General features: G+C 44.7%; 1 protein-coding gene and 1 pseudogene across 3 annotated transcripts in view; one reads left to right on the top strand and one right to left on the bottom strand.

Annotated features, from left to right (window-relative positions):
- Window positions 1-1,250: 1,250 nt before the first annotated feature.
- The window catches only part of LOC308611216 (uncharacterized protein), a 28,815-nt gene continuing 10,775 nt past the window's right edge, over window positions 1,251-19,290 (bottom strand). Inside the window, exon 4 of one of the 2 annotated variants that reach the window (XR_014014796.1) lies at window positions 1,251-1,285. Coding sequence is in view for 1 of the 2 variants with exons in the window: in XM_081260090.1 (XP_081116216.1) it covers window positions 16,029-17,678 (1,650 nt within the window). In the remaining variant the exon portion in view is untranslated. Of the gene's footprint in view, window positions 1,286-15,013; window positions 18,214-19,290 lie in introns of those variants that run through there. The other variant, XM_081260090.1, reaches the window with a different exon arrangement.
- On the top strand, window positions 8,645-10,596 carry LOC308611214 (protein FAM170A-like; annotated as a pseudogene). The gene is made up of 2 exons: window positions 8,645-8,654; window positions 9,468-10,596. The product of its transcript is annotated as a protein FAM170A-like (transcript).

The following is a 19,290-nucleotide window of genomic DNA, read 5'->3' as shown; positions in this document are numbered from 1 at the left end:
CTGACTGAACTATACACTCCTTAAAGACCGAGAAGTTGTTTCCTTCACTATCGTATCACAAAACCTAACAGACTAACTGACACATGATAGTAACTCAGGAAATACGTGTTGGATGAATGAATGAATGAAAGAATGAACGAATGAACAACACACTAACCAGCTGTATGAGCTCAATCTCTAGTCCATCCCTCTGTCTCTTACCTGCAACCTAAAACAATCCCAGTACTTCTGGTTGTCTTCCTTGGTCCTGGAGCATTTGTGAAATTGCAACATCATTCCCATGCCAGACAACTCCACTTCCAATAATTTGTTGTCCTTGTCTATAGTAACACCAGTTACCTAAATTTGGCCCATCTACTCCAACCACATCCCAAATCCTCTGAGCCAGGTGCAGCAGCTTCCTTTCACAATGCTAGGAACCACCACAAAACAGATGATAATCCCTTTGCACATTTCAAGGAGCAGCACCAAGGGAACAGTACCTGGGAAAGGCCATTGACAGCTCAGACTATCCAGGGCATTTCTAGAACCTCGGCACTGCTCTCGCTCTAGGAATGAAGGTCCAAAAAGCATGTCAGAGAATGTTCATAATTGTAAACAAGCTCCACCTTTGAAACACAATCTACATAGAACCAAATATACAAGCCTGCACAATGGATGAAGCCAACGTCTCCTCCATGATTGCCCTTCTGACAACCTTATTGTCTCCTCAACCATAAAAGGTGAACTTCAAACTCACGACCTTGCCTTGTCACCAGAAACATCCAAGCTTGGATCAGTCTTTCCAAGACCAGATATTTGCTCTGTGAGCTACTAGAGACTTGTCACATACACAGAAGTAGAACAGGATTATTTCTATCTACCTGGGGACCTGGAGTCTTTCACATTGCTCCTGTTAAAACTCTCACAACAGCAAAACTTTACCTACAAAGGGTTCAAGCTATGACACTCCCAATTTTCACAAACCTCATCTCTTGTGAGTCAAATGCAGCCAATTCCAGGAATTGGAGACATGGTTGTGAGGATGAAACTGACTTTGGGGCTCCCCTTGGATATGGTCTTCCAGACTTAACAAAAGGCCATTAAGAGGAAGGTTTACCCCACCTCAGGGAAACCCGAGGCAGTACTTGCAGTCATAGGGCTGGCCATGGCTTCTGAGCTACATCCAAAAAGAATTTCATACTGTACCTGGATCTGCTGGAGCCATTTCTGACTGTCCGAGAGCCAGCATGTACCGTTCCTGAAGTGCCTCCATTGTGGATCATCAGTAGGGCTGTCACCTTTACTAAATAAAAATACAGGATACCCAGTTAAACTTGAACTTCCCATGAATAGTAAGTCATCACTTTTAGTATAAGTAGATCCTATGTAGTATTTGGGGCATACTTATCTTAAAAATGTACTCGTTGTTTTTCTGACATTCACATTTAACTGAACAGCCTATATTTTACCTGTCAACCCTACTCATCAGAAATGATGGAGGCTTATAGAGATCCAAGAGATGCCTCAGAGCATCCTCAGCTTTGATTTCTATGTCCTGGACAGTGAGCCCGAGCTTCCCACTCCCATTAATTGCCTGTAATGGCATATATTCTCCATTTTAGAGTCTTTTCTACATGTCATTGTAATTATCTTCCTTATTTTAAAGAGATGTATATTTTTTTCCAAACTTAATGGCTCATCCAAAAGTATTTGGAAGTTCATTCGACAAGGGAAAAAACAACATGATTCTGACAAGCGAAGGAAACCACCTGGTGCTTACTAAAGAAGTATTAGGGAGATTGAAAAAGCCAAACTTAATAAGCAATTCTCTCCAAGGGTATTTTCAGAGCTTGATACCCTCCCACACCCTGAAAATATTATTACATCAAGAATGTAGAACCTGCTAACCAAATGTAAGGCTCCCATATCATTCTATCAAACTGAGGATGCTTCTTCACTAAGCAGTGAGCACACATGCTGCCCCAGGGACCTTGGCAGTTGCAACACAGAGCTCTTCCCTTTGGAATGGAAACAGCAAGTTTTCCTGTGGTCTTCACACTGGCCCCCAAAATACTACAGTCCCAATACTTGTCAACTTTAAGTATTTTTCTACATATCTCCATTTTTCTGTTACTATTTGGACTACATCCTAGACTTGACATTACATAAATTGCATTCAAGAAGCTACTTTTAAAAGTTGGTAGGAAACCTTAAATCTATAGCTTGCAGTCCCTGCCTTACTTTCATCCAGGTGCATAAGGGTTTTCAAAAGTAGTCAGGTTAGTTACCCCGTATCACAGTCCCACGCTTGTGTCACAGATATGAAAATGGAACATGATATTTAAGGTTTTAGTTGCCAAATCCTCAAGCTTCCCAGACAGAGGCAATAGAGCAAAATGACTACAGAGGCATGGATTTTGATTTGCTCCAGTGTCTTGGGCAAGTCACTTGGCCTCTGTATTTATTTGTACTTATCTGCACTTATCTGTCACTTGGGGGTTATAATTGTACCTAGTCCATGGGTATGTTGTACAAATTAACTGTAAAGTAGTTAGAAGAAACCGACACAGAGTAAGCACTCCACAGACATTGGCTATTAGCTATTGGAAATATTTCTCCATGAAACAGATGACTTTATCAGTGGATGACTCGGTGGGAGACAGTGAATCACAGAATCACAGCATGTTGAAAGTGACCTAGTTCACACTCTTATGTGAAAAAAAGAAAAGTGTGCATGTGTAGAAAATGTCTGAAAGTTTACATAACAAATAGTTCATCATGTTAACTTGGAGGATTAGAATAAATCAGGAAAGGAGGAAAGAATAACTTGAGTGTAATTCAATTTCTACATCATTTGTGTTTCTACACTGAGACTCTGAATACACTGGAGGTGCAATTTTTTTTTAACGTGGCGGGATAAAGGTTTTCAAGTTTTCCTGATACATCCGTATTATTATTTCAGAATTGCTGGCATTTCTTGCCATCTTCGGATCTACACCCATTTGAATCAGGGGGCCATTCTGGACGGAGGAGATAATAGAGCAGAAGTGAAGTGAGAAAAAAGGAGAGAAAAGATTTTCTCTTTTCTCTTCAAAGAGGAAAGGTCTTTGGAATGGGAACAACTCACAACCAAACTTTGGGGAAAGGATGTGATGGAAAATGAGATAAACATCCTACCCCTGTGATGAGAAGGATTCCCTGGGCTGGATGGAGGGAGGTCACAGGTGGCTGGACAAGGAAACCAACTAGGGAGAAACACACACAAGTGCAGAGCAAACACCCTGAGGCCACTCAGCCTGACTCCATGCAAACATGTGTCCAGCAGCCAGCCCTTCACCTGTGGCTCCCCAGCAAGACAGGTACCTCGGGGGTGCCAACTCATTCTGAGTCCATTATGCCTGGCCATTCATAAACCGCTGAGTAAACTGTCAATGTTTATGAGGAAATTGGGGAAGGAGATTGAAAGGTTACTTAAACGGAAAAAAAAAGAAGTTCAGGAAGGCAGGATGGTAGAGAGACAAGAAAAAGACCTTAAAAGATAGAAAGGATTTGCCAAAGAAGAGAAAGAAAAAGAAATGATTCCGAATGGCTTAACCTGCAGCTAGGAAGTTAAGGAAGATTATTGATGTGTGAAGACTATGGAATAAAGTGAATAAAAGTTTTCAGAAGTTGCTGAGACTATGGTAAGAAGCATGATTATCCAATTATGAATTGGCTGCAATGGCATTCTAGGGGGACACTAGGAAGGGGAAGCAAATGTTCCTGAGATGACAGTGGCAGGTGGAAAGTGGTTTCAGGGTAAGATCAGTCTTGCAGAGGGTGTGTCAGAGGAGGGCAAGTGTGAGCAAGCAAGGAAATACTAAGTGTATACGGTTCCTTCACTGAGTGCACCCAGCCCCGTGGTCAGCCTTGAGAACAAGCAGGACTTCAGGTACTGGAGCTACATTTCAGTCATCAAGACTTGAGAAGACACCCTTAACTCAGGTCTTCTCTTCAAACTCCATCTTTCCTTCTTGACCTTCATTTGGCCTCTTCCCTTACCCTCAAGCTGTGGACTGAGGCCACAGAGCAAGATGGGTCACTAGTGTCCTCCATCCCCTGGCGACTGTGGTTCACATCAGTGGAGTACCAAAGGCAATAACCAAGTAACAGACACAAGAGTGTATGAAGAAGAAGAGATTCTGATAAGGCTTTCTGTGACAGTGTGGGCCAAGTCGGCTCTATATGGCTGGTATCACCTGAATTATGAGCAGCCTTAGGGGAGAAGTTCTCAGAAGGCAGAGCCTGGCTCTCTAGAGGCTCTGCGTGCTCACAGCCCACTCCAAGACCTCAGTTACACCTTCGGCCCCCAATATCTCTCCCTCTGCCTGCTCACAGTTTTTGAAGTCTTCTTTCCTCCACATTTCTCTTGAGAGGTGGAGGAGGAAGATGAGCTTCAGGCCAGCTCAGACTCCCCTGGGATCCCAGCAGGATGCCTATCATTAACCTCCCACCTTCTAGGAAGCTCCTAAGATCTTCACATTTGGGGCAGTTTTCATTTCAGCTGTGCTTCAAATTGCTGGCTGGAGACGACCTGTTGGAAGGTGGCTAAAAGCAAGTAGCAATCCTTCGGGCAGCCTGGCCCTTCTCGACCGTGAGACATCTTCAGGGATATTCTAGGAAATGTTGTTTGTTCTAGAGAAGGGAGGGAAACAATCCAATTGTCCAATAATGCTTGAATGGAAAATAAATGATGCTATATGCATGTGATGAAATAATATCAAGCAGTCAAAAATCAAAGACCTAGATCTATATGGATTCACGTGGATAAATCTTGAAAACATAATATTGATTGAAAGAAAATAAGATCAAGAATGTTAGATTGTGATAACAGGTATGTAAGTATTTAAATATTTAAATCAATTCAACATATTGCTTCTATATATATAGATGCAAGAAAATAAACTTTATCCAAAGAACACATTATTTACATTTCATATGCTCATTTATCTAGGAGACCCAAAAGAACCCACAGATAAACTAGCAGGAACTAATAAGACGGTTCAACAAGGCACACACATACAAGATCAATAAATTTTAAAAGTCAATCAGGCTCCTCTACACTGGCGATAACAAATTAGAAACTGTAAAAGAAAATAAGAAAAAAAGAAGATCTAAAAATTGTCACAAGAGCCATATAAATTATTTAGAGCTAAGCATACGTAGAAGGCAATATAACTAACAAACTGAGTACGAACAGTTAAACTCCACCCAACCCAAGGTTAGGAAAAGACTGTTGTTACTTTATGAGAACAGACCCTCTTCTTAAGTGGCAGATCAGTAAGTGAGAGTGAATCAAAGAAACACAGCATTTGAAAAGTCAGCTAGTCCAAGCCTCTTGATGGCACATACAGAAGCTGAAGCCCAGATAGGTTGAGTTACTTGGTAAAGGGCCCAACGTCCTGACTCAAGGACTAGCATTTTTCACTCATTCGTAAGACACAATCAAATGCAGTACCTTGGAAAGAGATGGGAAAAAAATGAAGAAATCAATTATATAGTTCCTCATCTTTAAGTACAGAAATAGCTGTGACAAAATTACACGTATTGAGGGAAAATTGAAGTGCAGAGTTTAAAATGTCAATAATCCACAGGGAAACTGGAGACCACTGAAAATATTCATATTAAATCTCTCTAGAAAAGACATGAAAAGATCTCCACTCAAAATGTGAATTTTATAATAGACATGGTATGATACAATTTATAATAGATATGGTATGAACCTTTCCCTTTCACGGGAAAGGTTCAGCTGGGAAAAAGGAAATGTTCTTGAAAATGGGGCCTGTGCTATTGCAGACACTGTGCTCCACCTAGGTCCACGGAATGCTCTGATGTCATCACTGAGGTCACAGAATTCCACTGTGCGCCTGGCAACCTTGCAAACATAACAGCCCTGGTGAGCACTAGGCAGTACTGCTGGTTCACTAAGTGGTACAAGTTTTTCAGCCATTTAGGAGACTTGACTATTTTTATTTGTATTGAATCATTTCAACGGATTGCCCAAGAGCCAACAAGGGCCAACCTGTAGGGAAGAGGAGGAGTTGGACATCTCTTGAGGCATCTTCTAAGGGAGACTTCTAGTTGGTACCATGAAACGGCGACAAAAGAGGAAACATCTGGAAAATGAAGAGTCCCAGGAAACTGCCGAGAACGGAGGAGGTATGTGGGGGGCAACTTGCTGGGGCACATGGGTTTCTGCCAAACTAAACCTTCTCTAGGATGGGGGGGACTGAGAACGTGTCACCTGTGAAGCAGGGAGCGAGAGACCTTGTCTCACTGACGCTGCCGTATCCATCCGGAGGGTCCCTGTGGTGTGAGACGGCACAGAACGGCCAGATGCCCCCTGGGAGATGGGAGGTCAGCTCCGCTGGTCTGAGGACTCTCTCCTGGGGCTGCCGGGCCTGGAGCTTTGTCGGACTCATAGCCGGCGGCATCCTGCTTGCACAGACCTAGAGATGCAGCTTTTCTCAGTCCCCGATTTCTCTCTTATTCTCTTGGATCTTTCCCTGGGGTCATGAGGTGGGGGATGTGAAGGATGCAAGGATGCTGAGAGAGACCCATGAGTTGCTTGGCCTCTTTTACCAAAGTGGAAAGAGAAGCCCCATGAGTTGAAGGCCCTGTTGAAAAGTATCTTGACAAGTGGAATGCAGTTCGAAAGAAGATTGTTTGTCTAGGGATGGTGTCATATTGAAAGCAAGGAGGTTTTATTCCTTCAACAGGAAGAATTGCCCAAAGGAGATCAAGGGAAAGGAAGGGTTTTCCAGAGACTGAGACCGCGTGAGCAGGGTTGAGAAATGTCCTCAGGGTCCTGCGGGGAGCTCTGAGAGCCACGGGCCACGGGGTGCCTGCGTGCATTAAATGTAGGCGAGTAGCTTGCCCTGGGAGAGGCGTGGTCACCCCAGAGTTCCAGCTAGACGTCTCTGCCCCAGATTAGAACCCAGTAGCTCCTACCAGGCCCAGGACCCTGGAGACTGTAGGGTGGGCCCTGCCAATGGAGGTCTAGACAGCAGGCAGATTTTCAGGCAGTGGCTGGGACAGGCTGGGGAAGGCAATGACTGCCCCTGACCATTCAGAATATTTTGCTCTATGTTCCTGTGTGTGTGTGTGTGACTGTGTGTGCGTGTGTGTGCGTGGTAGTGCAGAGATGAGCAGGATGAATGGGGGTAGAGTGCTTATCAGGTATAAAGTCTGCGTGGTAAAGTTCTTGTTACCCTGCCTGGACCTGGCTGACATTCAGTGTACGTAAGAGTGTATACAGAATTCTTGTTAGGGGTGTTTTATGAGACAGTAACTCATACACCCATGTACACTCTGATACAGCAAAAATATCACACACCCCACATATAACTTCCTTAGTAAACCACACACAGCACATGGAGGTATATACACGCATCCCTCCTATACTACGTTCTCATACAACCCATCTGTACCACAATCCTGTCCTCCAACACCAAACGCTGGAGATGAGATATGCATATAGACACACACACTATATATATAGGACACACAAACACACACTATATATATATATGTATCTCCTCAACTCTCGCACAAAGACAGCTAACTTCAGCCATCGCTAAATACCTCTATAAGAACCAGTCACGTGTCATACACACCACACTTATAACACATTCTTGAGTAATGCCAGACCCGCTTTGTACAAACCACAGTAAACCACAGTGTCACTAACCCATGTCAGGGTTGCCAGAGAAAATATGGGCTATCCAGTTCAATTTGAATTCCAGATAAACAACAAGTAATTTTTCAGTATCAGTATGTCCCAAATATGGTATGGGCCATACTTACACTAAAAGTAAGTAAGACCAAATACGGCCTGGGAATACCTACACTAAAAAATTATTCTGGGTTTATCTGAAACTGAAATTTAACTGGGTGCTCTGTATTTTTCTTTGCTTAGTCTGGTAACCCTTATATACTTACAACCAGCTCAGGTATTATATATTTATTGTATTTTGGTTTAGTCTGTGTCTTCCACTACTAGAATGTGCAGCATTACCAGAGACTAGAACAATGGAAGAGTGCCAGATACACAGGAGTAGCTGCTTACTGAATCTTGGTGAACGAATGAATGAACACACACCATAAATACAAGCCACACCATGTAATGAGGAAAAGTTACATGTCCCAGAATTCCTGACTTGTGAACAGAAACCATGCACACAAAGGCCACAGACACAGATAAGACACATCTGCACCGTGCTCCCCATGCCAACCCCACACTTACCACAGACTTAACTGATACACATCACTCACTCACTCTTCCCACATACTCACAGTCACCACCGAGGCCTACATTTCCAACAAGACAGTGACAGAGTAAGTACTGATTGGAATTAAATACTGGAGGATCCACTGGGAACCACACTCTCAACTGTGTGTATTCACTGCACCTGACACGTGTCACACACTCAGTAAATATTTGTGGACAGAGGACTGATGAACCCACCCTGAGCCTTTCATTCCTCCCTCAGGAATCTCGAAGTCACAAGAGGATCCCCCTCACCTTCGATCCACTGTGGTGGCCCAAGGCTGCAGCCCAGGGCCAGGGGAGGTCTCCTCTGCCCCTAAACACTTCTCCTGTGCTTCTTCTCCGCGCAAGCTCATGTACGCCGGTAAGGGCGCGGGGCTCCTCAGGTGAGGGGGTGCTTGGCTGTGAGGCAGGAGGCACACAGATCCCAGGGAGGCTGAGAGGAAACCCAGGGTCATCAGAGGTGATGAGGGCTCTGTGGAGGAGCCTGGGCGGGATGGCTGAGCTGTTACGAGGGCGTGTATCCCAGCTGAGTCAGGGGTGGGGGGCGGGTGTGAATCCTGGTACTACCATGGTGGGGAAGTCAAGGAGCAGGGGCCGGAAAGGTCTGGACTTGAGGTGGAGGGAAGAGGGACCAGATTAAGCATCTTCAGAGAAAAATGTAGGGTTTCTCTTTGCCTTTGCTTCCAGAGAAGGACAGAGTTCTGCATCATACACCTCCAGCCTCAGAGCAGCACCATCCAGCTCAGGTCCACACAGCTCACACACACATGCGCGCTCCAGGCACAGCCCTTCTCCGTGCACACATGAACCCCAAGCACGTGCTCTACAGTACTCTCCTCCTGCACCACAGCCCCATTCCACAAGGAATGCACCACCGATATTCCCAAACTCACACTCCTCGTCATACACGCATCCATACGCTTCCCTCACATACCACAGTCCTCACCACTGTACTCCACACCCGTGTATACAGACACCGCTCCAGTATCCCCCAACACGCAGATGAAAAGCCCACAGATGACACCAGATACACCACTGCCTCCTACGGCCAACAGACACCAAGCTCACGACATAGCTACGTCATGCAAATGTCCCTCTCTCGTCTACCACACCTGCTCCCTCAGCTTCCGGCAGGGCCCATGCATGTTATTATGATTTTAATTTCCTTTTTCAGGAATCCGGAGATCACATCGAGACACTGCCCAGCCTACCGCACCCCTAGCCCAGGTTCAGGAAAAAGGGGAGACCGCTCCCCCATCACACTGTGTCTCCTCCTCACCCTCTTCACCCTGTAAGAACGATCTGCACCCAGACAAACAGGAAAGGGGCATGAAAATATACTACATGCAGGTACAAGTGAACAAGGGTGTCGCTGTCTCCTGGAAGACAAAGAAACCCTTGGAGTTGCCTGAAAAGCAGCTGAGGATAGAAGAAGTGACCCTTCCTGAGGATGCGTGCACAGTAGCCACTGAGCCCTCTGATGTGTCCACCGAAAACCTCCTGTCTGACAGTGAGCCCACTGGGGAGGACAAAGAGTATGAGGAAAGGGCAGCGCCAGGCAGCCCATCAGGGTCACCTGCCGTCGAGGAGAGACCCAGGGCCAAGACACCGGAGTGGATGGTGACCATGGAGACCGGCTTCAGGTGCATGGCCTGCTGCCGGGTCTTCCCCACCTTGGAGATCCTCCAGCAGCACGTGAAGTTTGGCGTCCTGGAGGGCTTCAGCTGCCGTGTCTTTCATCTCACCATGGCCCAGCTGATGGGTAATGTGGAATCCGAGATCACCCCGAGGAGGAGGACGAGGAGGACGAGGAGGACGAGGAGGACGAGGAAGAGAAGGTAGAAGGCCCCAGCCCGAAGAGACCCCGCAGGCAGGCTCTTTTCTCTCTTTTGAGTTCCACACAGCAACTGAGATTCATGGGACAGAAGATCCTGGAAGACGGTGTGGCCGTCCCTTGGAAGAGGTAAGGCTTGAGGCTGGCAGTCTTCTGAGCCTATGTCACGAGGGCCCAGAGGAGTCCAAGGGAAGGGGCCGCACACATGTGCTGGTTGACCTAATGGCTCTGCAGTTGCATCAAATGGGACACACCCAGCACTACCAAAGGCATTGAGCTCTGTTGACGTAAACAAGAAGGTGGAGCCTTTTCCTAGGAGTTTTCTCAGGGTCTGCACGACGGACCTCAACTCTTAGAGGACGTACTGCCAGCAGCGCCTTCTCGGCAGAGAGAGCCAGGAGTGGTCTCCAGAGAGGACAGGGGCCCTGGCAGGACCAGAACTTTGAGGTCTGAGAGCCTTGGGCCTGAGCCGAGATCTCACCCGGACCACTGGACCTAGCCTTCTGTGACAAAGGGGAATATGAAAGAGAGTCACGTGGAAATGAGGTCCCCCGAGATATGGAAATGTTCCAGAACCTTCGTTGCGTGGTAGTTGATCTGGAGCCAAGCTCACTGTGGTGTGTGTGGCTCTGAGCATTAAGGCAACGCTGGAGGGTAACCCTGACCAGCAGAGCTTGGAGTGCTTCTTGTCTCTTCCTGTTCTACCTCAGTTGTTTTATCCCTTCCAGGGAGAAGAAAGCACCCTCGGGAGAGTTGGTAGTAAACCAGGGTATATCCTCCCTCAAGGGGACCCGGCCTGCCCTTCATTCAAGATGCTCTGGAAATGGGAACTGACTCATGTTATCCAATTGGCTGAGGGAGCACAACTCCCATGTTGATTCCGGTCAGACATGTTCATCAGACCTAGAGCTTTTCTCCTGATTCAAATCAAGTAGGGTATTAGTAGAGTTCCCATTTATTTCAGCCCTAGAGATAGCACATGAGCAAATAAAAAATCTTTTGTGTATCAAAGCATTCTAATGAGCCCTTTCATTTTGCTGTTCATTGTGAAAAACACGCTCACTTTATCTCTGCCAATGAAGTGTTTCCACTTGACCAATGATGCCCCACGATCCCATTAGCCTCACTGAATTTAGGGAGCCCATTATGATGACATCATTTCCCTCTCATTCTTGGCCTGCAGAGAAGAGCAGCTACAGAGCATTCCAAGACTGCTAACGCTCCCCTCACCAATACGTTTCTTAAACCTCTGGCAAAGGAAGTGTCCTCTGAGCCCTCCCAGGGCACATAGGGGGTTTGGGTGAGCAGATCTTATATGATAAATCCACTCCAGTGGTCTGGCATTCCTATGCCTTTGTAAACCTTCTACAGTGGTGGTTCTCAGCTGGGGACACTTTTGGTCCCCCCTCCCAGGAAATATGTGGCAGTGTCTTGAGACTTTTATTTTATTTTATTTTTTTTTTGTGGTACGCGGGCCTCTCACTGTTGTGGCCTCTCCCGTTGTGGAGCACAAGCTCCAGACACACAGGCTCAGTGGCCGTGGCTCACGGGCCTAGCCGCTCCACGGCATGTGGGATCTTCCCGGGCCCTGGCACGAACCCATGTCCCCTGCATCGGCAGGCGGACTCTCAACCACTGCGCCACCAGGGAAGCCCCTTGAGACTTTTTTCTTTAAGGAGCTGTGTTATGAATGAGCCCCACGTGGCTGGTGCACACGGATGTATCAAGGCACTTTTTTTTTTTTTTTTTTGGTACGCGGGCCTCTCACTGTTGTGGCCTCTCCCGTTGCGGAGCACAGGCTCCGGACGCGCAGGCTCAGCGGCCATGGCTCACGGGCCCAGCTGCCCCGCGGCATGTGGGATCTTCCCGGACCGGGGCACAAACCCGTGTCCCCTGCATCGGCAGGCGGACTCTCAATCACTGCGCCACCAGGGAAGCCCTCAAGGCACTTTTTATTGTTACAACTAGGGTGGCAGGGAAGAGTATGTGCCACTGGCCCATCTTACATTGCACAGGACAGCTCCCAACAACAAAGAGCTATCCAGTTCAAAATGTCAGTCATGCCAACGTCAAGAAATTTTGCTACAACATACTTAGAAAGTCCTGGCATTTTGACTTTAGCCTACGCTAACTTTGGGTACAGGTTTCAGTCATTTGAGCAAACTGCTGAAGGCATTCCCAGGTAGCCAAGCTAACACGCTGAGTCTGGAATGGGTGTTGAATGCACTCGTATCAACAAATCCAGCCTAACCCAATATTACATTACTCCCACCTGCTTCAATACCTACAAACTCCACACACATTATTTCTCAGGTTTCTATTGATATAAGTTATAAAATTCCGTATTTTAGCAGATAGTGTCTCCTCATGGTCATCCTTTATACCCGGTGGGTACCCACCCCTTCCCTGCTCCCGTCCCCATTTCAAGGACTCTAGTCTGATTACTAGGTCTGGAAAAACGAGAGGTAGTGGAGGCAAGTCTTGAGGATCCACAGACCCCTGCAAGGAAACTACCTCAGAGTAGAGGCAGACTTCCTTCTAATAGCACAGCAGGCTCAACTAAGAGGTCACAGGTCAGAGGTCACAGGCCTCAGCTTTGTTGGAATCTGCCCATATATTTCCACCTCAAATTTCCAGGATTCTACTCCTTCCCACTGATGCCCTATGACATAAGAGAATCTACAAGGTTGTGAATCAATGTGTTGTCATTCAGCCACTGACTGAATTTGACTTTGGATCCCCTTAAAAAAATAAATAAATAAAAAGGAAGGAAAGAAAGATAGAAATGCTGATTATAACAAGTCCCCCAAAGTGTTGCTATGTAGCCAAGCTCAAAGCTAAGACAGAAAATCCCCAACGGTAAAAACAGATTTCGAGCTCAAGCTATCAACTGGGACTTGAAACTGAAGGCCCTACAAAGGCCAATGGAACTGGATACAAAGCTAAAGATTTAGTCTTTAGCATAGATGGGAGTCAAGGTTAGAGGAAGCCACGCACTGGGAGTGAGTTGTGAACTACTCAACACTAAGAATGGAAGAGCAGCTCTTTCATTGAATGTGAAGAAAGAAACAGGTAGTCCCTAGTTGCTACCACTGTCTTTGAACCAAACTAAAGAACAAGGTCAACCAGAAGGGCAGATATGTGAATCAAAAAGGAAACCTCTCTGGAATCCTCACTGAACCAAGTCTAAGTTCTGCTCTACTTGTGGTCTTTCACTTACAGAGACAAACCTTTTGGGCTTACCACAGGGATCAACAGACTTTTTCTCTGAAGGGCCAGAAAGTAAATATTTTAGGTTTTGTGGGCCATCAGTGCTCGTCACAACCACTGAACACTGTCAGCACAATGGGAAACACTCAAAGATGGTAAATAAATGGATGGGCCAATAAAGAGCTTTTAGGTTCCAATAAAGCTTTAAAGGCAACGAGCCAGGTTGGGCTCACAGGAGGTAGTTTTCCAGCCCTTGACTTAACTCACTAAACTACAAATTACCTTGAGAGTTGGTGGTTTGATATCTACCAAACCAAACCAAACAAGAAAGCCCTAGGATTTCTGACATCTAATGCAATGCAATTTGAGGTAGCATGGACTTTACATACACATGTGAAGGTGTGGTCTAGGAAACCAATCTTGGAAACCTGCCTCTCACATTAAATACATCTTTTGCTGAGTAAAGCCCTTTAACCAAGTAAGTGTTAAACATCAGTGAAATGACCAAGAAGTAGGAAATGGTATGCAAACCTCCTCCTTAACAACTTGTTCCCATCATTCTAGGTTTCTTCCCTATGCACATTTTTCCTTAGGGAATCGTTGATAAATTTTACCTCTAAAACTTACCTATTTCCACTCTCTATCTTCAGGATTTGCCCAATCACTGTTACTTTGTAAACAATTTAAAAAGTTTTTTGGGGGGTAAATTCCTCTTTTCCCACAGCTAATGGTTCTCTGTGTCATAGTGTCTGGAACGACCCAGCTACTTCTCCAGTCAGACCAAGCACTTGAAAGGACAAGCCGGTACCCCGAGCTATCCATCCATTCACCCAGTAAGGAAGCCTGATGAGGAGAACTAGGATGTGTACATTTCTACTGTTGGAATTAAAACAGAATATTCTGGGCTGCATGGATTTATCCTAAACTTCAAATGCATTAATTATAAATAGACCGTTACACTGACTAATATTCTGTCTCTTTGAATAACCATATACATTTTTTCTTTTTTATAACTGATTTCTAGAGGTCTATTCCTTAATTTTGGCCATATATATGTATACCTCATGATGATAGGATTTCTTACTGTGAGGGATTAATATGTTCTTAGTAATTTTTAATATTATATTTTACATTATTTTACTACCTATGTTACTATAAAAATAACAGTATTTTACTGGAAAATTGATGCTCAATGAAAAATTTAAAATATGGAAGTTAAATGTGGAAAAAATCCCTGAAAATCTTGCCACTGTTTACATAAGGGTGAATATCCCTTTACAGATGATAGGATGCATTAACACACACACATACATGTTTGATTAAGGTATGTGATGTACCTACCTAAAATACATTAAACTGTTACATGCTTCTGTCATTAAGTTTAAGCCATCATTTTAACAGACCTGTCATTACATAAGTATCTTAAAATATAAAGACATTCCTATTGAATATTTCACTTTTGCAAAATTTAGTAACATTGACATGCTACTCACCTTTTCTACTTGAATTTCCTAATTATAAGGTCCTATTCTGTGATTTCTATATCAAAGGGACGCACGTTCTATGTTTTGATATGTACTCAGCAACTTCACTTTGAAAATCAATTTTTCAATCCACCGCTAGGAAAAAGTGTGCAAGTCAGTCATTGAATAAATATGTTTGATGAAGTTACCAAATTTCAACAAATAATTTTTTTCTTTTTATCTCAGGCCAGAGAGGAGTAAGGAGATAGAGAACTTGACAAAAGTAATCTACTTCACACAGCCTCTTTTCTCTACTTAAGAAGTCCTGATGAAAGTAATGCTAAAACCCTTGGGAGACAATCACATCAAAACCTAGACGGAAATGTGGTGAATAAGAAACCAACGATCAGTTCATTTACTAAGAAATGTTTGTCCTCTGTCACTGTCATTAGTAACTCTTTCTGACACTTAAACCTCTGCCTTGACGTTCTTGAAAAAAGGGTCAACAGTATGCTTTCTGTATTGCAAGATGAACAATCCATTTTCAGTAAGTCTATACTGTCACAAAAGATAACCAAATTTGTACTGTATAAGGTTCACAGAATATTAGATAGACAAAGTCCAAGATAAGATCCAACTTGAAGCGAGGCTGGGGGGAGACAAATGGAGCTCATCATAACAGGACGATGCCACATTAATATTACAAATTGCAATACTGAGTGGTTTTCTAACACTTCAAATTTTTGTCTCCCTGAATTACTTTTAAGGCCAGATTTAGGTTAACTCCTCTGAATACAAATTTTTATGAAATTTTGGAGGGGATTGCAACATAATTTTCAAAAAGTTGTTCCTCATTCATTAACTGAACAAATATCGAGCACCTACAAAGTAGCTGACAATGTTCAGACTGTAGATTCAGAACAAACGTCGCTGCATTCGTGGAATTTACGTTGTAATGGGCATAAATTTTGGCATGTTCATCATACTTTTGTACAAGGCCTGCTAAAACTCACACTAAGGCTTCTCCCCTAATATTTAATAGAGGTCAAAGTTCAAACTTACTACACCATTTACCAGAGTTCTCTGCCGTGTGGCCTCCTGGCTACTGGGACATGTTGAGCTATGGCTGAAACACCGACTTTAATGAAACAAATGATTTTTTTTTCTTCTGAACTTGATGACTGGAAGAATTCACATGACACCTGAGTTGTTTCTGTCTCTGTTTTCATCATTCTATGGAACTTTTTTCGTGTGTGGGCTCTCTGATGGTCTTACCACTCCTATCACTTTTATAGGATTTATCAGCAGCATGGATTCTGTGATGAACTGTCAGATTGGAGCGCCAGCTGAAGCTCTTCCCACAGGTCTCACACGTGTAAGGCTTCTCCCCCGTGTGCACTCTTTGATGGGACTGTAGCTGTGAAGGCCGACTGAAGACCTTACTGCATCTGTCACATCTGTACGGCTTCTCTCCAGTGTGGACGCTTTGATGAAGCTGAAGACTTGAGGCCTGACTGAAGTGCTTCCCACACTCCCCACACTTACATGGTTTCTCTCCTGTGTGGACCCTCTGATGCATGTCGAGGTTCAGGCTCCGCTTGAAGCCCTTCCCACACTCCTCACATTTGTATGGCTTTTCTCCAGTGTGGACTTTTTGATGGGCTTGAAGGTGTGAACTCCGACCAAAGCTCTTCCCACACTCTTCACAGTTGAATGGTTTTTCTCTGCTGTGGACTCTCTCATGGGCCAGAAGATTTGAGGCCTGCCTGAAGACTTTCCCACACTCCTCACAATTATACGGTTTCTCTCCGGTGTGGATTCTGCAATGAATTTTAAGATCTGCTCTACGACTGAATCCCTTCCCACACTCTTCACATTTGTATGGTTTCTCACCGGTATGGATCAGCTGGTGGATCTGAAGTCGTGAACTCTGATTGAAGCCCTGCCCACACTCCTCACACTTGTAAGGTTTCTCTACACTGTGGGCCTTCTGATGGATTTGAAGATATGAACTCTGACTGAAGCCCTTCCCACATACCTCACATTTATAGGGCTTCTCCCCTGGGTGGACAACCAGATGAACTTGATAATGGGAGTTCCTCCTGAAGCTCTTCCCACACTCATTACATTTGTATGGTTTCTCTCCTGTATGGACTCTTTGATGTGCCTGAAGGTTTGAACTCAGAGTAAAGCCTTTACCACACACATTACATATGTATGATTTCTCTCCAGTGTGGACTCCCTGATGGGCCTCAAGACTTGAAGGCCGACTAAAGCCTTTCCCACATTCCTCACATTTGTAGGGTTTTTCTCCTGTGTGGACCCTCTGACGAATGTATAGATTTGAGGTACAAATGAAGCCCTTCCCACACTCCTCACATTTGTACGGTTTCTCTCCCGTATGGACTCTCTGATGGGACTGAAGGTGTGAATTCCGACTGAAGCTCTTATCACATGTGTCACATTTGAATGGTTTCTCCCCAGTGTGGACTCTCTGATGGTCCTGAAGGTGAGAGGCCTGACTGAAGGCCCTCCCACACTCCTCACAATTATAAGGTTTCTCTCCCGTGTGGACTTTACAATGAATAGTAAGTGCTGACCTACGACTGAAGCCTTTCCCACATTCCCCACATTTGAATGGTTTCTCTACAGTGTGGACTTTCTGAGGAGTCTGCAGCTGTGAGCTCTGACTGAACTCCTTGCCACACTCATCACACTCACTGTGTTTTCCTCCCACGTGAACTCTCTGATGAATATGAAGAACCGAGCTGTAACGGAAGCCTCTTCCACACTCACTGCACATGAGACTTCTCTTTTGAGTGTAATTGCTGGTGAAGATCAAAGGTGGAGAGATCGGTGAAGGTTTCTTTACATTCATCACACTGGTAAGGTTTTTGTCCTGTGTGAATCATAGTATTCTGATCCAGTGTTGAAACCCTCGTGCTATCTTTTCTATAATCACTGTAGCCGTAAGATTTTTGACCCTTGTGTACTCCATGAGCATCAAGGTGATGTGAAATCCAACTGATGGTGTCAACATCCTCTTTACACTGACACAGTTTATTTTTCATGGAAATTTGCTGGTGTCTATTCTGATAATTCTGGGACTCAGCCAATGAAGTTTTCCTCCAAGAATCCTGGGCTCTCAAAGTTGCAAACCTTGGATTTCCAGTACTACTGGGATCACCTGCTTTATCATTTAATATACGGTTCTCATCTTCAGAAATTTGAATAGAGTCCTGCCCCAATCTGGCAGGGGGAATCACCTTGTTTGTGGAACTGACAACTATTTATCATGGAGTCTTGGCATCTGGTTAAGTCATTTGCAATCTGTTGCCAGATTTGCCAGCAGGAAAGCTCTTCACGTGATCCTCTGTCTTGAACGGCCCTCAACTCACTTTGATTGTTTTCTTCTATATGGACAGAGAATTCAGAGATGTGGACACGTGAAAGCTTTGTTCAAAGATTCAAGATTTTACACTTAAGACACAGTATGAGACTTTAATGAACCTCAGGATGGTTCAGCTGATCTTTCGCACGACAAATGAAGTTCTCTGGTTTATATACTAACAGAAACCAAGAGATGGTCTGTTAAACTCCCAAATACTTAGCATTAATGAAACCCATTTAAAACCAAATGACTACTCTGACATACTATTTAAATCATCTTTCAAAAATTACATGTCATTCCTACCATAACACAGTATCAATAAAGACAAGCATTTTGCTGTGCTCACAGCTTTAACAGTGCCTAGCAGTTAGTCAGGGCTCAAGAAATGCATGCACAGGTGAACTCAGTTTGATTTCTAGGATTCTCTACAATTCTGAATCCCAGGTTAAGTTTGAACCAAGTCAGAGAAGCGAAACAGCTTTTACACGTCAGGTATCAGATACAGGAAAAGGACTGGAAAGTACAGTTTTGCTTAAGTTGAAAGGCTGCACCCGAGGCGGCAGCACACCAAGGGGGTTAGTGCTGAGGAGGATATGAAAGGTGCTAAAAACCGGGACTTCCCCGGTGGCACAGTGGTTAATGATCTGCCTGCCAGTGCAGGGGACACAGGTTCGAGCCCCGGTCTGGAAAGATCCCACATGCCGCAGAGCAACTGAGCCCGTGAGCCACAACTACTGAGCCCACGTGCCACAACTACTGAAGCCCGCGTTCCTAGAGACCGTGCTCTGAAACAAGAGAAGCCACTGCAATGAGAAGCCTGCGCACCACAACGAAGAGCTGCTCCCACTCACCACAACTAGAGAAAAGCCCATATGCAGCAATGAAGACCCAATGCAACCAAAAATTAATTAATTTTAAAAAAGGGTCTAAGAATCAGTGGGGTTAAAAAAAAGCATAAAGACCTATGCACTGGATCCTTCTGAGGCATTTGTGCTGCCTAATATGTTCCTCCACTCCCCCTGCCAAGCAGGAGTCAAAATGTAGAAGCTAGGGAAGAATGCTGTCTCTTTAAAAACAGCATGGAAAATTTTTGGACACA

The sequence above is a fragment of the Mesoplodon bidens genome (genome assembly GCF_964165515.1).
Source record: "Mesoplodon bidens genome assembly, contig: HAP1_SCAFFOLD_1021, whole genome shotgun sequence".
Lineage (NCBI taxonomy): Eukaryota > Metazoa > Chordata > Mammalia > Artiodactyla > Ziphiidae > Mesoplodon > Mesoplodon bidens.
Note: the sequence above shows the minus strand (reverse complement) of the source record. Positions and strands in the feature narration are given on the sequence as shown.